At 31.2% G+C, this 19,607-nt stretch overlaps 1 protein-coding gene across 2 annotated transcripts; it reads right to left on the reverse strand.

The window, feature by feature from the left end:
- Window positions 1-290: 290 nt before the first annotated feature.
- Window positions 291-18,280, reverse strand: LOC145293173 (small ribosomal subunit protein eS10-like). Of its 2 annotated transcripts, none has more exons than XM_080139642.1 (5): window positions 18,184-18,280; window positions 13,595-13,736; window positions 3,497-3,674; window positions 2,279-2,338; window positions 291-433 (listed from the first exon to the last, which is right to left on the reverse strand). In XM_080139642.1, exons 2-5 carry the CDS (start codon window positions 13,733-13,735, stop codon window positions 333-335), a joined length of 480 nt encoding a protein of 159 aa, XP_079995768.1. In that variant the 5' UTR covers window position 13,736; window positions 18,184-18,280; the 3' UTR covers window positions 291-332. The 2 variants fall into 2 exon arrangements, with proteins under 2 accessions (XP_079995768.1, XP_079995769.1); XM_080139643.1 differs by having other exon boundaries at window positions 18,105-18,186.
- Between the last annotated feature and the right edge of the window lie 1,327 nt (window positions 18,281-19,607).

Here is a 19,607-nt window from a genome sequence, read left to right on the forward strand (position 1 = left end):
CTACCAAGTCGTGGCTGAGAGAACAAAAACAATCTAACCCAGTGGATTAAATAAAGGCTTCTAAGTTTGACAAGATGTACAGAGATAGGAGTTTACATCAGTTGAAACACGAATCAAAAACAATCATTCGGCATTAAATTTTGACAAGCAACAAAATATTTTTACACTAATTTGACTTGTGCTGATCTAAAGACCAAACCTAACAAATTTTCCGTTTTTATCTTCAAAAAGAAACATTTTTTTTTTTTAAATCACAAAAAAAAAAAAAATAAATAAAAATTTAAAAAAAATTAATTTTAACGGTGATTTATTTGTCCATAAAAATGCCTTTATTACTGTTGTTGTGGAGCACGGCCTCTGCCAAAACCAGCTCTAAATTGGAAATCTGTAGAACTGCCAGCACCAACATCAGCCTTTTTGTCTCCAGACATGTCTACAAATGGAGAAAAGTGAGAGGAAAAAAAAAAAAAAATTATCCAAGACATTTTTAAGGTGTCCATGTTTAACAACATGCATATTTAACAACAAAAAATAATAGTTGAAGTGTAACACAAACATCTTACAGCAATGTGGATACCTGAAATATAGATTTTTTTTGTTTGTTTTTGGATGCATGGATGGATGGGTTATTTAATCAGCATATCAACCTTTGTGGGTCATTTAATGCTGTTTTTTTTTTTTTTTTTTTTTTTTTTTTCTCTATCAACCCCTTGTGGGCCATTCAATGAATCTAGTCATTTTGGGGATAGTATTTGATGTTGTATCCAGTTATTTTATAGGAGACTTATTTTTGAAGCTCTTTGTATTTTCAATCGTTAGTTTGTAGCTTTTGGTTTTGGTTGTTTTATAGTGGATTTTATCATTTTTGTTCTGTCTTGCAGGATGCTTTTGCAGAATATAAAGTTTTTGCGGGTTATATTTTTTTGGAAGAGTCCTATTTCTTTAATGTAAGATAAGATTTTTCTGGTGTTCTTTGAAGATTATTTGAAGATCTATTTCTTTGTAGTGTTTTTTCCTAATTTGTGAAAGATCTGTGCATTCAGTTAGTAAATGTTTTACAGTAAGTGGTACTTGACAGGGAATGCATTGGAGTTGAGTTTCTCCTTTTAGGAGGTAGGAATGGGTTAAGTGTGTGTGACCTATTCTAAGTCTTGTTAAAATGACATTTTGTTTTCTGTTTGTTTTTTGATAATCCTGCCTCCTCTCTCCAAGTATGGGTTTTATATTGTATAATTTGTTATTTGTATTTTTATTCCATTGACTTTGCCATTTCCCAAGTATATGGCTGTTGATCAGGGGTCTAATATCCGTGTATGGGATCCTGTACCCATCAAGGTTCAACTTCATTGCCTTCTTAGCCATAGCATCGGCTCTTTCATTGCCCCTGATTCCCATGTGGCTAGGGATCCAGGTGAATATTATTTTCTTTTGGTCGGTAATGAGATTTATTTTGCTTAGGAGTTTGATAATTGTGGGGTTCTCTTGTTTTCTATTTTTTATAGCTGTTAAAACGGATAAGGAGTCAGAGAATATAATGAATTTTTCTGAGTTTTCTTCAGCAATGATATCCAGTGCTAAATCTATGGCTCTGGTTTCAGCACTAAATGTTTGTTTTTGGACATTCTTTTTTTTTTTTAATGATTTGTTTAAAAAAAATAAAAAATAAAAATATGTAAGGCGACAGTTTGAAACATCATCAATGTACACAGTGTATTTAATATTAAAAAACTGCAGCAACTAAGTTTATGTTTTGACGTTGTCATAAAATGATGAACAAATACATTTCCGTATTTTTTTTTTTTTTTTTTAGTAATCTTAACATAAAAGATGCAAATATTTGGGAGCTAAACTTGTCATTATATAACGATATATGTAATGCAGTTGTTTGAAAAATCACCAATGTACACGTACGTTTAATTTAATTTTGTTTGTATTATTTTTTTTATAATAAATCTTAATACAAAAGACGCAAATATTTGGGAGATGGTTTGAAACATCACCAATGCACTCGTAGCTAATCTAAATAATACAAACAGTGTGTTTAATGGAAAAAATTCAAGAAAGTTTCTTTGTTTTGACAAAGTCGTCATGATAAAACAATTAACAAATAGACTTACATATATAGCTTTCTAATGATTTTTTTTTTTGCATTTCTTTTAACAACCACAGTGGATTGTTGGGATCGGACATCTTTATCAGTTTAGTATTAGCAACGAAAATATTTAACTATTTTAAAAGAAATCAATATTAAAATAGTCTAAAAATCTGAAATACTTACTGGATGGTGCTCTTCTATATTCACGATCAGCAGAAGGTCCACCTCGTGAAGACTCGGGAGCTAAAAGATAGAAATTTTATCATTATAAGGGGAAATTACTCTGTAGAGAGAAAGCAATTCACAATGTTAAGAAATAAATTTCATCTATAAATATAAAAGCGAAAGTGTGTGCATTTTTGTGTATGTACGCCAAAGGCTTTTTTCACTGGGCTTCTCAGTCAGCTCACTCTTTAAAACTTTATATGCTGTCTAAATCATAATATGTACGACTTAATAACGGGGGTCGCGGCTATCTTTAATTTGCCTGACTTTTACGTGCCATTTTTGATCGCCGCGTTTTAGTTACGCTTTTCAGTATATAAAAAAGCAAATGATGGGGCAGGGGAAACAGAAACTGGCTCGCAGCACAAAACTAAGTCAAACATCACGCGACTTAACTTTCTCACACCTGTCAATTTCACTTTATAAACGTTAACTTAAGACACTTATCACAGCCTCTCCCCTTGTGGCCGAGATGATTAGGTCTCAGGGTTTTTTTTTTTCCCCCATTTTGTTTCCACCTTCGTGTCAAGGCTTCGGGGGTTCAAGCCTACCTTCCTACTAAAAGTATTTTTTTTTTTTTTTTCAAACAGGGTTGTTTTGATCTAAACCCCCCCCCCCCCATACACCTCTAAAAACCCGGGCAACGCCGGGTACCCTCGCTAGTATTATATAAACAGATTTCATATCAACATATGAACAGATTAAAAAAAAAAAAGCAAACTTTCAATCTAATGTGAAAAGAAATTAGAATTTCTATTTACATGAACAATTAAAAATATTAATTGTAGATTGATTCAATGAATTCGAATAGAATTTGATAATTGATTGGGCAATTAACTTCCTTGATAGAAAGTTTTCATTGATCAATTAGAAAATGGTTTATGTCCAGAAAAAAAAAAAAGTTATGAATAAACAAAAGATTTCTAACAAGAAAATTGCATTCCATTGTCACCATTTTTACTTGTTTGCTTTTTTTTCAGTCACTTCATGTATGTTCAAACAATTCATCGACAATCTTAACATTCAGATTTCAGATCTAAAATGCAATTTCATTCAGCTACTATACAACTTTTCATATATTACAACATCGATAATAGAATTGCAAAGTGAATGTTGATTAGATAATTATGGAATAATTTCATTTCTGGTGTTACAAAGAAAAGCTGAAAAACTAACCCTTTGGTCGTGGCCCACGAGAGGCTTCTGTACGGGTTTGCCTTTTGAGAGTAGCAGGGACAATTTCTGAGGGTAAATGGAGAAAATCACGTAGGTATTGGATTCCTTCATTGGTAAGGTACCAATAATAATGTCTCCAGGCAAACTGCTCATTCACAAAAGCACGAGATTTCAAACTCTGAAAAGAGAAATTTAATACAAAAAGCTGAAGTGAAAATTTAAAGCAAATCAAATCTACATAAATATTTGAAATTGGTATATATTTACGACTATTTTTTTCTTCATTCAAGCAAATATTTGACCACAATGGAGGTACTTTGCTTTCATTTTTATTTTTTCAATCTTCTGTATAATCTTTTATATTGAAATTGAAGATATGAATGCAAGTACAAAAAAAGATTATAGGGAATATTGAAAAACTAAAAATGAATAATAATGCAAAGTACCTTCCTTGTATTTCATGTTTATTTGAATAAAATAATTAGCTTTTTTGTTTTTGCATTTCTTTTAACAAATTATAGAATCATTACTGTGGTGCAATGTTGGGATCAGAACTAAACAGGCTCTTTCAAAGTTAACTCGATTGAAATTATTCAAGGAATCTGGTTTGTTAAATTGTTTTAAATATTTAGTAGACGTAAATATTACTTTAAATACAACCGTTTTAGTTTTTTTGCATGCTTATAAGTCTTAAAAAAAAAATCAAATCATGTTAGTATATAGTTTGAATAATTCTAATTTGGTTTTCTTAAAGTTTGCTCAGAATAGGCAGAATCAAAGTCTTGGTTACAAGTAGCTGCCACTTGCAGTCACTTAAATATCCAAGACCCAACAACCCACATTACTGGTTGCTTTCAGGACCCCTGCGCATCTCATCATTGCTCTAGCAATTTAGATCAAAAGTGACCTTTTACTTTTTTTTTTTTTTGTTAAAGCAAAAATCATTTAATAGATAATTTTAAAAATGGAAAATCGCTTAAAATTTTGTAAACTTATTAAATTATGGATATTTATTTCTTTATTAAAACTTATTTTCTTGAATTGATATTTTCATAGATCTATAATTATAAAGACATGACATTATTTGAAATTTTTTTTATAAAAAAAAAAAAAAAAAAATCACATGTTCAGAACTTTTTTAAATGTATTTAACTTCAAAATTTAATAGGAACAAATTGATGAACCTTGATAGAATCATAAATAGAAATAATAATCCAAAATGTATGGAAATTTTAAAACTTTGCCGTACATACTTTGCGTTGCTCGAGAATCTTCAGGTTTTGTCCCATGTATGTTTAAATTTAATTACAGTATCATTTGGTCATTAACTTAAAATCATTATAGCATAATTTTGCTCAAAACTTTCAAGCTCAAAATACATGAGCTTTGACAAATTACTTTATGTTTAAATAATTTGGAATTCATTTTAAACCTTGAAGGTTCCATATAAGCCTTTTTTTCAACTATTAAAAATTGGTAACCTGAGTAATGCCTTTTGGATCTAATTTTCAAACCCAAAAGTGAATATGAACCCCAACCAACGTGAGCCAAAAGGAAAAACGACCTTGCCCTTCACTCAGACACAAATATAAAAATCTTCTTTTTTTAGATTTTTGCGACCAAGATTAAAAAAAAAAAAATGTTACTATTTACAAAAGTTTATATGGGGGACAGGATTTTCCTTACATTGAAAACTATAATTTAGAATTTAGGACGCTGATCTCCGTTCTGCGGTCAGTGAAGGAGAAATTCTTCTAGACCAAGACAATTTTTATGCATAATATAAGATCACATCTGTAAACCAAAAACAAGCAAAATTTGTAAAATTCCAAAATTTTATTTACAAATCTTAATTTACAAGTTTTTTTTATAGATATATACTACACCTTGCTCTTAGCCCAAAGGTCAAGAACAGTTTTTTTGGCAAAAATATGCTTGTACTTGTGCGTACAAAAAATTACTATGGTATTTTATAATTTTCCTTTTTTTCTTCTCTGTTATTTATAATGAAAGATTAACTCCACATTATCTTATAATTTCATTATGTCGTCCCCTCCCCGTTTCTGTGCGCTGCATGAACAAATATGGCCGCCACTTTACAACGCAACATGAAATATGCGGAAAAGTATGTTTGCAATATCATAAAAATTAGTCGCCAGACTCAATTTTAAATGCGATTCATTTTCAGCACACCCAAAAACCCTAGAAAACAAGTTTTTAAAAATGATGGTTGTGTGTTGGCCTATCAGGCCACATTTACCAAAAATTAATTCAATTTATCGTGTTATTTTATGTTTTAAATTTACCCCCAACACCCAAAAAATGATATTTGTGTTATTTTAGGTTTCAAATGTAATATGAATTTCTGTGGCATGAAATGCAGTGAGAAAATAGCTTTTTTTTAAATTGTGTGATATTTCTGCATAACATCCATTTATTTAAATGTATTTTGTTTAAATATATTTTGTTTCTTTACATTAAAAACTTACGTTGTATTTTATTTGGCCTTTGTGGGAAAAGCCAAGAAAATAGCAATGGTTTTTTTTTTTTTATATAAAAAATAAATTATAAAAAGATTTGTAAGTAAAATTATGTCTTTAAAATTTTGCATATGATTATTAGGGTTATGACAAGTTGCCTGTCTATTTAATTTGCTTGACTTCGAAAAGATAAATATTCAACATTTTTCGATCGTCGCATGTGGATTAAGTTTTTCGTATAACAAAAGCGAAACTAATTCTGGCGGCATTTTTCCGGAAACGTCAGAAAGCAATCAGCTTTGATTAACGTGGAGTTTCTCCTTATATCAGACAATTGCTATTCAATTTGGATAATCCCCTTTTTATGGGGAGCTGGTTTCCCCCAACATCTTTTTAATAAAAGCTGCCTGCAGTAAATAAAATACTGTTTTCGCAGTCAAAGTTGACCTTATTAAGTCATTAAGTACAGGTACCTGCCAATTCGTAATACTTAAATAAATTCAATCATGTTTCCATTACTATTTCGTGGTGGCCCAGTGGTTAACGTCGCACGTTTTTTTTTTTCACACTTTAATTTCCAACTTTGACTCAAGGGTTCGGGTTCGATCCTTCATACTTAACTACCAAATTTTTTTTAAATTTAAACCCCCCCCCGCCTGTCTATTTAATTTGCCTGACTTCGAAACGTTAAATATTCAACATTTTTCAGATCACCACGTGTTCCTTTCATTTTTCGGTATAAAAAAGCGAAACTCGACTAATCTCTGGCCCATGGCCAGTGATCTCCAGAAAGCGATGTAACGTTTGGTCAATGTCGGCTTCATTTCGAGACGAGACACTAATAAACGGGGGAACTGGTTTTTCCCTAAGTTAGGTAAAAACAAACAAACCGGGTCATTGACCTCATTAAAAACTGTCCTGCAGAAAATGTTAACTGCTGACTAGCTATTGCTTACGTCGCCATAACGCTCTCACAAAATGTTAACTCTACGACTTTCACGTCATTTAGTGCGGGCACTTGTCAATTTTCTTCTTACTTGAATAAATTCAAACTTCTTTTAGTACCTCATTCTTGCTGGCCGAGCGATTAACGTGTCATATTTTTCACATTTTATTTTGCAACTTCGCCTCCGGGCTTCGGGTTCGATCCTACCTACTTACCAAAACTTTTTTTACCCCTTCCCCCAGTGTCTCTTTTTGAGTATGAGCACACACCTCGAAACACTCGGGCAACACCAGGTAGCCCCGCTAGTCTATATATGTAAAAGCGAAAATGTGTGTATGTATGTATGTATGTATGTTCGCAAAAGGATTTTTTTCGGCGGCTTCAAGGCCGCTCATTTTTTTAACTTTTTATATCACATTGAAATCATAATATCTACGAGTTACGAACTGGGGTCGCGTGTGTATTTAATTTGCCCGACTTTTGAAATCTAAATATTCAACATTTTTCGATTGGCGCATGTAGATTCACCTTTTTCGTATAATAAAAGCGAAACTAATACGAAGGTTGTTACATCGTTCCCAGCGCGATTCGCCGGGAACTTCCAAAAGCAATCAGCTTTGATCAATGCGGGTTTTTCCTTATATCAGACAATTGCTATTCAATTTGGACAATCCCCTTTTAATGGGGAGCTGGTTTCTCTGCCCCCATCATCTTCGGGAAGCCCAAACTGCCCCGCACTAAATGAAAAAACGATCCCGCAATGAAACAAAGTAAACAAACACCAAAAAACTGCGATGACCTCATTAAGCGGCGACCTGTCAATCAAACCTCCTTGACTTTAATCGCTCTTAAATTAACACTGTTGCCGTAGCGCAGGTGTTCAGGCTAACTATAGGCTTCAAGGCTCCGGGTTTGAGCCTACATGCCACCAAACCCCCCCCCCTTTTTTTTTTTTTTAAATCGCTATTGTAAAGTTTTCTTTTTGTTCTGATTTACCCCCCACCACCACCAACCACACACACCTACAAATACCCGGGCAACGCCGGATACCCCCCCCCCCGCTAGTATATATATATAAAAGGCAAAATGTGTGCACGTGCATGTGTTTGTGTACGTGCATTTTTTTTGTAGGTTCGGCAAAGGCTTTTTTCAGGGGGGGCATTCTGTGGGGTCACTCATTCTTAAAACTTTTATATACTGTCTAAATTATAATATCTACGATTTACGAAGAGAGGTTGCGTCCATCTTATTTGAACGACTTTTACATGCTATTTTCGCGATATTTCTTTGGCTTTTCAGTATAAAAAAAAGCGAAACTGAATCTGTAACAAACAAAATCCCTAGGGATGTCCACAAAAGCAATGGAGGGGGAACCGCATTATATCAGACAATTGCTACTCTTTATTTTTCCAACTACTTTTTGATTGCATTTGAAAGATTAGGAAATTAACTTTAGTTTCTAAAGGAAAAAAATATTTGTACACGTGAAAAAAAAAAGTTAATGAAAAATGTTTTCACGGCGAGCTAACCAATTCAGCTAAATGTTTAAGTTTAATAAATTCATTGTAAGAGATAAATATTAAAAGTCTATTTCAAAGAATTAGTAAAGTTCTAAGATATTGAATTAAATTAAAAAAAAAAAAAACACCTTGCTTATACAAAAAATAGCTTAATTAGCCCTCAAAAAGCAAGCAAGTCTGCCATTCACCAAAAATGCAACAAATAAAGGTTTGTAAACTCATACAGAAAGCCAAAATCACAGCCAATCGAAACATTTCTAAATGAAGTCATGATAGTAAAAGGAGGTAGGAGAGTCAGTTCCCCACCCCCGACGTGCATCTGTACATTCTTATTCTAAACGTTTGTATCGATTTTTATCATTTTTTTTTAATTTAATTATTTTTTATGTTCCTGTTTTTAAATTAATTTTTTTTAATTATTGTTCGAGACTATAAAAATTGTTATGCTGAAAGTTTCAGTCATGCAAGCAAGGAAATTAAAATCTTGCATGTAAAAATTATGCGAAATCTGTAAATTAAAAAAGAAAAAACTGTAGAAATATTTTTGCTATTATAATTTTTTGTGAAAATATTTAATAAATAAACAATGCTTAATTTAATGGTAATATCTAGGTACGGACAAAATGAATGCCAATGTTCAAAATGTATAAACATTTTGACCCCTCCCTTTACTTAAAAAAAAAAATCAGGAAATTAAACAATTTTAATGAAATTTTCAGTATTTATCAAATAATGATCACGAAATATAATGAACTAAGTATTTTTATTTAAATAAATAAATGTATTTTGTTTTTTTTTTATATAAATATAAAGCATCGTAATTTGTAACAAAAAAATAAAATAATTTTTACAGGAACATTACAAAAAAGAGCCCCTAAAGTCTGTAGTAACGAATTCGATATAACTCGAAGAAAAATGAATTTCTCGAACTACCAATATTACCATTGAACTAAGGGCAAGACTGAAGATTGGGTGGAAATATAGTCTCTAACCCAAAATCCGATAAAAGGAACTTACTGTAGTCACCGGTACGTTGTCATGACGACAAAATATAAGCTATAGCATATGTTTTTCAGAAGTTAACCGTTTTAAATAAGCAGATCTTTTTAAAAAATAAATATGAAAACTTTTATTTTAAATATATTTTTAGGTTAAATTCAGGTTTCATGAAATATTGTTCACAAATCTTTAAATTTTCAATTTTTTAAATTTTTATATTAAAATAAATATTGTTCCCGGATGCATTTAATTATACGGGGAAAGACTTCTCCCTTTTGTCTTTTTCGCCACATGAATTCCATCATATGCGTATCAAAGGTTTTTTTACCAACTTTCCTCTTTTTTTTTTTACAGTGTGACCATAAACCTTCTATGGTTTGGATGTGTATAGACGGGTCGATCGGATCAACGAAATTTTCTTCATGGAGGATTTCGTCATGGTAATACTTTCCATGGTCGAAGTGGTCCAGGCCTTTATAGGCTGCCCATCCACCAGATAAAATCCGTGTCCTTGGTAGGATCCACGAATTAATTATCGGGAATAGAGTGTCCCGATCCTCACTTTCGACTCTGGTAATATTACATAGATTCGAGCCCCGTTCGACGGCTCCAAACACCCAGCCACCCTTAACTCGTTCTGTTATACTTTCTTTTAAAAAAAAAAGTAGGATTCATCTATTTCTACTTCTTTCGGCTTGTTTTCTTTGTCAATCCCACCAAGTATAATTGGATGATTGTTGAAATCTCCCTCGCAAATCTCACGGATGAAATTCATCCAGTCAACAATCGTATGAGAATCGGCATCACCTATCTCTCTTCTGATCATAGCATGTGGTAGCTCTAGGCTCCAACAAAATATTACTATTAAAATTTGATGGATTTCCAGGTGGCTTTTTTCAAAGAACAAGCCTTTCCTGACAGAATTGGCTGATCTACACGATGGACATCTCCAAATGAATCCATCTTTTTTGTAGCTTTATAGAAGAATCGCTGTTTTTTGCATTTGTCGCAGAAACTGCTGTTCATTATAAGTCCCAAAGAGGCAGCCGTTTTTATCGTGTCATCCTTTAACGAGCATAAATATGCAAAAGTCCATTTCTTTTCTTTCATCAAATGTACATATTTGATTAACAATTGTTTCCTTATTGGCATAATTCATACTCGTGAAAATTCATAGATTTCCATTTTTTCCCAATATTTGAAAGAATACACTTTAAAATAAATGGAAATGAACAAATTATAATTTTTTCAAAAAATATGAAACAGAATAGACGTGAAAATTTTTAAATTGCAATACCTGGCGCGTGTTTAATGAATTTGCATAATTTATAATAACTCACGTGGTTTAATAATCACATGATTCCATTTTAAATTAAATTGAAAAAAAAAAAAAAAAAAAAAAAAAAAGGTTTTCATATTTTAAAATTATACAAAGTTCTATTAATATATTTAAAAATATTTTTTAATATGTTCTGATAATTTATTCTTATTTTCTGAGCTTAAAATAAAAAAATGTATATGAATCATGAATTTAACCTAAAAAAATATTTTAAAATAGCGCGATACCAAAAATGTATAAGCACCAAAATTTAAAATAAAAAGTTTTCATATTGTTTGTTTTTTTTAAAAAGATCTGCTCATTTAAAAAAATAAAAAGTTTTCATATTTAATTTTTGAAAAGGTCAAAATAAAAATTTTCATATTGTTTATTTTTTTAAAAGATCTTATTTAAAACGGTTAACTTCTGAAAAACATATGCTATAGCATATATTTCGTCGTCATGACAACGTACCGCCGTACCGGTGACTACAGTAAGTAGTTCCTTTTATCGCATTTTGGGTTAGAGACTATATTTCCACTCAATCTCCAGTCTTGCCGAACTAAGCATTGTTTATTTAATATTTTTTACACAAAAAAAAATTATAATAGCAAAAATATATTTTTTTTTTTTAAATTACAGATTTCGCATAATTTTTATATGCAAGATTAATAATTTCCTGGCTCGCAAGATTGTGAAACTTTCGGCATCTCAAACAATAATTAAAACAAATAATTTAAAAACATGAACATAAAAAATAATTAAATTAAAAATGATAAAAATTGATACAAACGTTCAGAATAGGAATGTATGGATGCACTAGGTGTATTGTTTATTTTCTGTATGGAATATAAAATAAACTATTAAAGTTGTTAAAATAATAGAAACATTTTTTTATTTTTTTTAAAAATAGTGTTTACAAAGTGCCGGTGTGCGTTCAACCAGCCATTTTTTTTTTTTTTTTTTTATACGTATAAAATCAATTGAATTTTACGAGTGAAATTTTTTTCAAAACTTTAAAAATCTATCAATTTTTCTATTGGTTCAATTTTTACGATATTTTCAGAGTCAATGTGAAATTTTATGCTCTTTCCAATAAACCGAATATAATATTTTAGACAAACGTTTTTTTTTAAATTCATCCCCCCGCCCCCATTTTGAAATGTCTTAAAATTTAATTTACTCACTAAAGTTTTATATCATAAATTGAAGATCAATAAATAAAATATTCTAATTTAAAAAAAAAAAAAAAAAAGCGTTTTTTGAAAATTTACCTGTAAAGTCCGAAGTGTAAAACCTTTTCTTTTTGTAAAACCACGTTTTTTTGTTGTTTTTTTTTTAATGAAAGCTCATGTTATGCTTATATCGTCAAGTAAATACCGGACGCTGACGGCAATTTTTTCTATTTCATTCAAGGTTTTTTGTTTTGTTTTTTTTAGATATTTTAAAAAAAAAAAATTCACTCGATAAAGTAGAAATAGGATATAATAAAAAATTTGTGTATTTCATCAAGAGAATAATAAAAAAAAAAGAAAAAATCGGTCGACTGGATTTTTTGTTTAACGGCAAAAACTTCTGAATGTGTGCTTTTTTTCACCTACGGAGGCCCAAAAACACTAATTTTGGTTAACAGCACGCAATAAAAATGAATCGCGAAAAAAAAAAAAAAAAAAAAAAAAAAAAAAAAAAGTCGGATTTCTCTCCCTTTATTTGAACAGTCAATAAATCTGAGTCTGTGCTTCTGTGGGCACGATTTTTTTTTTTTTTGGGGGGGGGGGGGGGCTTTCTTTCCACCACCGGAAAATCCTTTAAAATTACCACTAACGTTTAAAATTCCAAGAAACAAGTGTTTCCAAGATATAAAGAAATGCACTCAGATGCAGAAGAACTGTTTAATATTTAACAAAAATTCTGTTTACATTTGGTGTGGGGGGGGGGGCTATTGTTAGAATTTACAATGCTTTATTTTCATAAAAAAAGCAAAAATAATTTTATTTTATTTTTACTACAGAAAACCATAACTTTAATAAAGGTATTTTTTATTTGAACAAAATACATTTCCACTAAGATTTAAATAAAAATAATGGGTTCATTATATTCCTTGATCATAATTTTAAAAATACTGAAAATGAAAGTTTATTTTTAATGTTTTAAAATCAGTACTATATATTAGGTACAATATAATATTCAATAGAGGCTGTAATAGGAAATCTGCATGAATTAAAATATATTTAAGCACATTTTACGACCGGGCAAAGTTGGGCACACCTCTCACCACCACTAGTTATGTAAAGATACTTAAAAATAGTTTTACTTAGGCTATTATATTTTTATTCTAATGATAGATTAAAACAAAATATTGTAAATCTTGTAGATGCGAGAAACATTAGTGTTGAGAATATTATTGTTACGACTTAAAAAATATTACGCTCAATATGTTACCGTGACATGGGTTGACATATATTCGGCGGGTTTTTAATAGTATTTTGTATAGTTTTTTATTTATAACACCTTTTCCCAAACTTACCGTGTTAAAAGAGGGTGTGAGACGCCATCTTGAATTTTCGAATACATCGTGTAAACACTATGTTTTTCGAGCTGAATAAATATGTTACATTGAATAATATATCCAGTTTGGCAGAAAAGTAACTTATCTTGCCTTTGATAAAATTTATTTATATATTTGTTTTTTGATAACTTTTTCGAATCTATGTGTACAGTAATACAAACCCAATATTACTCCTAATTCACTGAAAGTACCTACATTTAAAAAAAAAAAAAAAAGTTCTGCATAATTGAATTCAATTTCAATGTGAAAAAAGATTGACAACTCACCTGAAGTGCTTTGATGACATGAAGGTTTGGGACATCGATTTCTGGATGTTTCACTCCAGTAAAATCTTTCTTGGCAACCATGACACCCTCTTTGAAGAGGTGTTCATAAATAGCAACACGATTCTTTTTTGGCATCAACATCCTGTGAAAATCAAATGGCAAAACTGTATTGTTGGGTTGAAACTATCAAAATATACACTTGGAAGAAAATTTAAAAATTATGGTATTTAGCAGAAAAGCCGGTACTGGTCGCGATTAGAGTTCCCTGCCGAGTGCTCACTGCTCCGTGCTACTGCTCCGCTCCGGCTCCGCCGAAGTAGCCTCAGTTCTCTCCAAACTTTACAACAAATGCCTTAACGAATCTTGTTTTCCTGCTTGTTGGAACTGCTTCTGTGGTTGGTACGAGTTTTCAAGAATTCTGGCCAAATTCTAAAAAATTCAGATTTTCCGATCGGATTAAAAAAAAAAAAAAAAAAAAGGCACTTTGGAAGAAACAAGGGTATTTTTTTTTTTTTACGAGTGCGCAGCGTACTATAAACACCCCCAACCTCTCCATATTAAAAATGGCTTTCGAAGTTGGGAATGTTTATTCCTAAAGTCGTTCTTAACATGGGGAGGTTGGGGGTGTTTATACTTACGCTTGGTACTAGTAAAAAAAAAAAAAAAAAAAAAAAAAAAATCAAAGCACCCTTGAATTGAAAACGAAGCTTACTTCGGTAAATTTTTACGACGCGCCCCAGCGTATTATAAGGCTTTCGGAATATCAGAATAACCCCCAATCTTGAAAGCCGTTCTTAACATGGGATGGTTGGGAGTGTTTACACCATGCTGGGGCAGGTCATAAAAAAAATACCACCCGGGTAACGTCTTTTTAATGCTTTCAGACATTGCATTTTTGTCCTCCTACACATTTTGCTTCCTTCCGGAAATAACTTTTCAGTATGTTTAGTTAACAGAACAAAATAAAAAATTAAAAAAACACACATGATACCAGATACGAGTTCTGTTTTATAACTTATTATTACTAATAATCCACTCTTAATGGTGAAAAAAAGACTCCCACGAGGAACCTTTATACTCGCTCAAAAATTTTATACTGGCCGAACTATCGGGCATTTTCCTAGATAGAAAAAAAAAAATAATGTCATTGTGACATTTATTGGATAGGTTTCTAGTTTTATATTATTTAATTTTCGATTTTTGAGTGATTATCGATTTCCCAGATGCCAGCCATTTTAGTGCTAGTGCAGAGTGATCCGCGCTATTCTTTTTTTTAAATCGTATTTTCAATTAAAGTTTTGTTTTTTTATTCAATTGTAAGGTTAAGAATAGAATAGGTACAAAACACCCCATGTTAAGAATGGCTTTTTAAATAATAACGTTATTTACGCCCGGATCACTCTCTGCACTAGTACCGCCATTTTTTCGTTTCAAATCGAGTTAAAAAAAAATTTTAACCTGGTAGGTAACTTATCTGGCCTTCAGTAACATTTGATATATATTTTACCCCTTTTTCGTTTTGTTGACTACATCGGAAATGCCCAACTCGCCATTTCGTGTGAAACTAATGTGACGATTCAGAAGCATAGTCGACCCTAAGTGCGACCGTACCGATACCGGGTGAAAACCTAGCTTCGATGTGAAAATGCTCCGATTACTAAACTGGACTTCCTGTTTTAGTTTAAAATAAGCAAATTAACATGGAAGAAAATGTGAAACTTTTGAACACGTCTTTAGTTGATCGAGATTATCGGACTGACTTCCTCATCTTGGTTGTTAGAGTCACAACGTTTCGGCCGCTTTGCCCTCCGGCCTTCACCAGGTGTTTTGGGGTTTGTATTACTGTACACAGATTCGAAAAAGTTACAAAAAAAAAACATATATAACAAATAAATGTTATGAAAGGTAAGATAAGTTACTTTTCTATCAAACTGGATATATTTTGTGTTTTTATTTAATGTAACATGTTTATTCAGCTCGAAAAACATGCAGTGTTTACCGATGTATTGGAAAATTCAAAATGGCACCTGACTCTTTAACACGGTAAGTTTGGGAAAAGGTGTTATAAATAAACTAGACAAAATACTATTAAAAACCACCGAATATATGTCAAGTTATGTCACGGTAACATATATTGAGCGAATTTCTAACAGTATTTTGTCTAGTTTATTATTTATAACACCTTTTCCAGAACTTACCGTGTTAAATAGAGTCGGGCGCCATTTTGAATTTTCCAATACATCGGGGTAAGGTAATCTCCAAAAATACCGTTAGGGCTTACAACATGGCCGCCAGAAGAGTCACGTGATCCGGTTGATCCAAAACATGAATCATGCAAATGGAAAACGCAGCCTTGAAGGCAAACTTTGACAAACAATCACAATTTGTTTGTATTTAATTTTTTGTTGATATAATGTTATAAAAATGGGCAAACTTTGAGAAACAATCTTAGGTTGTTTTTAGTTAACAGTGTTTATAAAAAGTATTTTATTCAGAACAAACAAGTGGTCGACTCGGTGTATCAGAATTTTAGGCGGAATTTTTGACACCCAACAAAAACTGCGAATAAAATATATAAAACTCGTAATTTCTGTTTTTAAAGTGGGTTGTCAATTTTCTTTATGAAATATACTTCCAAAATAAACTATTACAGTCGTTTAAAACATAATTGAAGTATTATTTTTTATTTTTTAAAAACAATGTTTACAAAATGTCTACGCACGTTCGTAGGCGATTCATGTTTTGGATCAACCGGATCACGTGACTCTTCTGGCGGCCATGTTGTAAGCCCTAACGGTATTTTTGGAGATTACCCCAGTTAGGTAGAAAAGTAACTTATCTTGCCTTTCATAACATTTATTTGTTATATATTTGTTTTTTGACAACTTTTTCGAATCTATGTGTACAGTAATACAAACCCGTTTTTTATCCCCGTAATAATAATAATAAAGGGTTAGGTTCGAGACTCCTAACAAACGGTTCCCCAGTTCGATACAAAACACCTGATGAAGGCCGGAGGGCAAAACGGCCGAAACGTTGTGACTAACAACCAAGATGGGGAAGTCAGTCCGACAATCTCAATCAATGAAAACACCTCATCTCAAAAATACAGACAATTACTACATCTTTAGTTTTGAAAAATATATTTGGCAATCAATTTTTTGGTTTTCAGTTTGGAGACCGTACAGACAGATACAAATGCAATCTAAGGATTTCTCCGAACAATTATAAACATGAAAATGTTTCTTATATTTATTTTGATGCACGTGCACTTACTGATCCGCGCTATTTTTTTTTTTATTCAATTGTAAAGTTAAAGTATAGAATAGTTACAAAACACCCTCCCCATGTTAAGAATGGCTTTTTAAATAACATTATTTCAACACAGATCAATAAGTGCACTGATACCTTTATTAATTTGATAACGGTGTAACAAAAACTGGTTTGTTTTATAATACAGATTCAATAAAGTTGTCAAAAATCAAATATATAACAAATAAATGTTACCAAATGCAAGATAAGTTACTCTTCTACCTAACTAGTTAAGTTTTTGGTGTTTTTACTTAACATGTTTATTCGGCTCGAAAATCAAGCAATGTCTAGCGTTACGCGACCGCAAGAAAAAAATGGCCGCGTAACAAATACATTGTCACCATTTTTCCTTGTGTTCGTGTAAAGGTTGATATTGCTCGTTTTTCGAGCCGAATAAACATTTTTCATAAGTAAAAACGCTGAAAATCTGCCCAGCTAGGTAGAAGTAACTTATCTTGCCTTTGGTAGCATTTGTTATTTGATTTTTTACCAATTTATTGGATTGTAACACAAACCCTGGGTTCTCCAAATACATGGTCGGTGTTTTGTAACTATTCTGTACTTTCACCTAACGATTTAATACAGATATCGGAAACTTTAGTTAAACTTGAAAATATTTTAAAAACAGCGCGGGTAAAATAGTGCATAAGCGCCGAGAAAAACATGCTGGAAAAGAATCTACGTTATGTGACGAAAGAAAATGGGTACCGAATTTGGCCTCATGTTGTATTAATATAATTTTAACTGAAAGCGATTCATTTAACTCCCCATCTCCACGCAATCTTTATAAATTGCCATATCCATATATCAAAATAATATTATGAAAAATAAATCCTAATAGAAGTCAATATTTGAACATTAAAGACTTAAGACTATTAACATGGAAATAGATGTGAGGGTTAACAGTAATAGCTTTTAAAGAAGCACAAAGTGCACGTGCAAAGATTTTTTTTTTTTTTTTTTCAACGAAATACAAACGATTGAGTTAAATTATACATATAAAATGCAGGCTTACAAGTAAAAGGGAAATATTTAACAACAAAGTATGATCCTAATATTCAAATCAAAAGACGAAATACGCATGGTTTTCCGTAAGAGAAAAAAAATAGGCAGAATCAATTTTTCCAAAAGCACTTTTACGTATACGGTTTTTAACGAAAAAAATTAAACAACGTATTAAAACAATGTCTAAACTTACTTCCAAAACAATTTTTTTTAATCGATGACAATTTCAAGTTAGAAATTTATGCGGATTTTTAGAAGGTAAAAAAACTTACTTGACTGTTTAGTATGGCGTCCAAACCGGAAAGACCTTTGCCTCGTTTGAGATTTTCAATGACACCAATATAGCTAAACTACAGCGGCGTAATTCTGTACTTCACGAGAATCACCAAAATAAAATAAACATATTTTACCAAAATAAAACAAACATTTACAAATAAATTCTTTATCTAAAAAAGTCATCTGAAACTTAAAATGAACACGATTTAAATACTATTTTTTTTTCTTTGATAAAACAAACTTAAAATATTGTTCTGAATTTTTTTGTTCGATTATATAGATACATCTATATCTGTATATCGCTTTTTAAAATATAATTATCCACTGACATGTGTTTCGTCGTCTACGACTCATCAGAGTGGCTGAAGTTATATATATATATATATATATATATATATATATATATATATATATATATATATATATATATATATATATATATATAAGCAGAAAAAACACATTCAGACAATGGATTTCTAAGAATTTATGTAATTAAAAATGCTGCCTACTCCAGAAGTAGTGGTGGGGGGGGGGTCATTTTATGTTAAATTCATTTGTAAAACTGATCCCCAACGTGAAAGGAAAGTTTTAAATAATTTTTTGTTATTTATTTTTATTGCTGAATTTTTTAGACTGTTTTCATGTAATCACCCCAAAAAATAAAAAGCTTATTTTACTTTTTCAGTGAAAGTGGGATGCAGAACTCCAATAATACCAAAAGTACGAGAAATAATAAAGCTAAAAAATATTTTTCCTTTCTCTTTCTTTTTCCTGCTTCATAATTTATTTTTAACCATGTTAATAATTGTATACATTTATATATTCAAATGTTTCATACATCTTTTTAGTTCTTTATAATTAGAATGTTATTGTGACTGCATTATTAGAAAAATAAAATTTAAAGTGATAATTTATTATCATTCAAGAATCATATTTTCATACAATATCCGCAATTTAATTGCAACACTATTGCATAATTTCAACTGTAGTTAATATTTAGTAAATTTTAAAATCCATAAAATACTCATTTCTAAACTTGGCACTCAATCCATCCATAATTTGTTTTCTATAATATGAATTTCTTATTCATAAATAATGACAGACATATGTACGGGCTTGGAGTCTATATTCGAAACACCCTCCCCTTGACTAGAGAAACAAACCTAGAATCGGACAATCAAGCGTTTATGTGCTTTAAACTTAACATGCAACATAACATTAGTTAATTTTATTTTCTCTACCGCTCCACCTTGACCCAGGACTGTATCCTAATAAACAAAGTCTCTGACAACATAGATACAGCACTTTTCCTCGACACTAGCACACAAGTGCATGTATTTAGTGATTCAATGTCCACCACAACAACTGGCTTGGATTTTCTACTTACACAGATGTAGCAGGTAGCACAACTCATAGCTTC

This window comes from Euprymna scolopes, chromosome 14 (assembly GCF_053919585.1).
Source record: "Euprymna scolopes isolate OS-2025 chromosome 14, ASM5391958v1, whole genome shotgun sequence".
Lineage (NCBI taxonomy): Eukaryota > Metazoa > Mollusca > Cephalopoda > Sepiida > Sepiolidae > Euprymna > Euprymna scolopes.

Excerpts from the sequence above, each read along its gene's own strand:
- LOC145293173 (XM_080139642.1), bottom strand. The coding sequence starts at position 13,735 with ATGTTGATGCCAAAAAAGAATCGTGTTGCTATTTATGAACACCTCTTC. Across the intron at positions 2,339-3,496 it reads TCGTGGGCCACGACCAAAGG|CTCCCGAGTCTTCACGAGGT; the intron begins GTTAGTTTTTCA and ends TCTATCTTTTAG. Across the intron at positions 434-2,278 it reads ATATAGAAGAGCACCATCCA|ACATGTCTGGAGACAAAAAG; the intron begins GTAAGTATTTCA and ends CTCCATTTGTAG.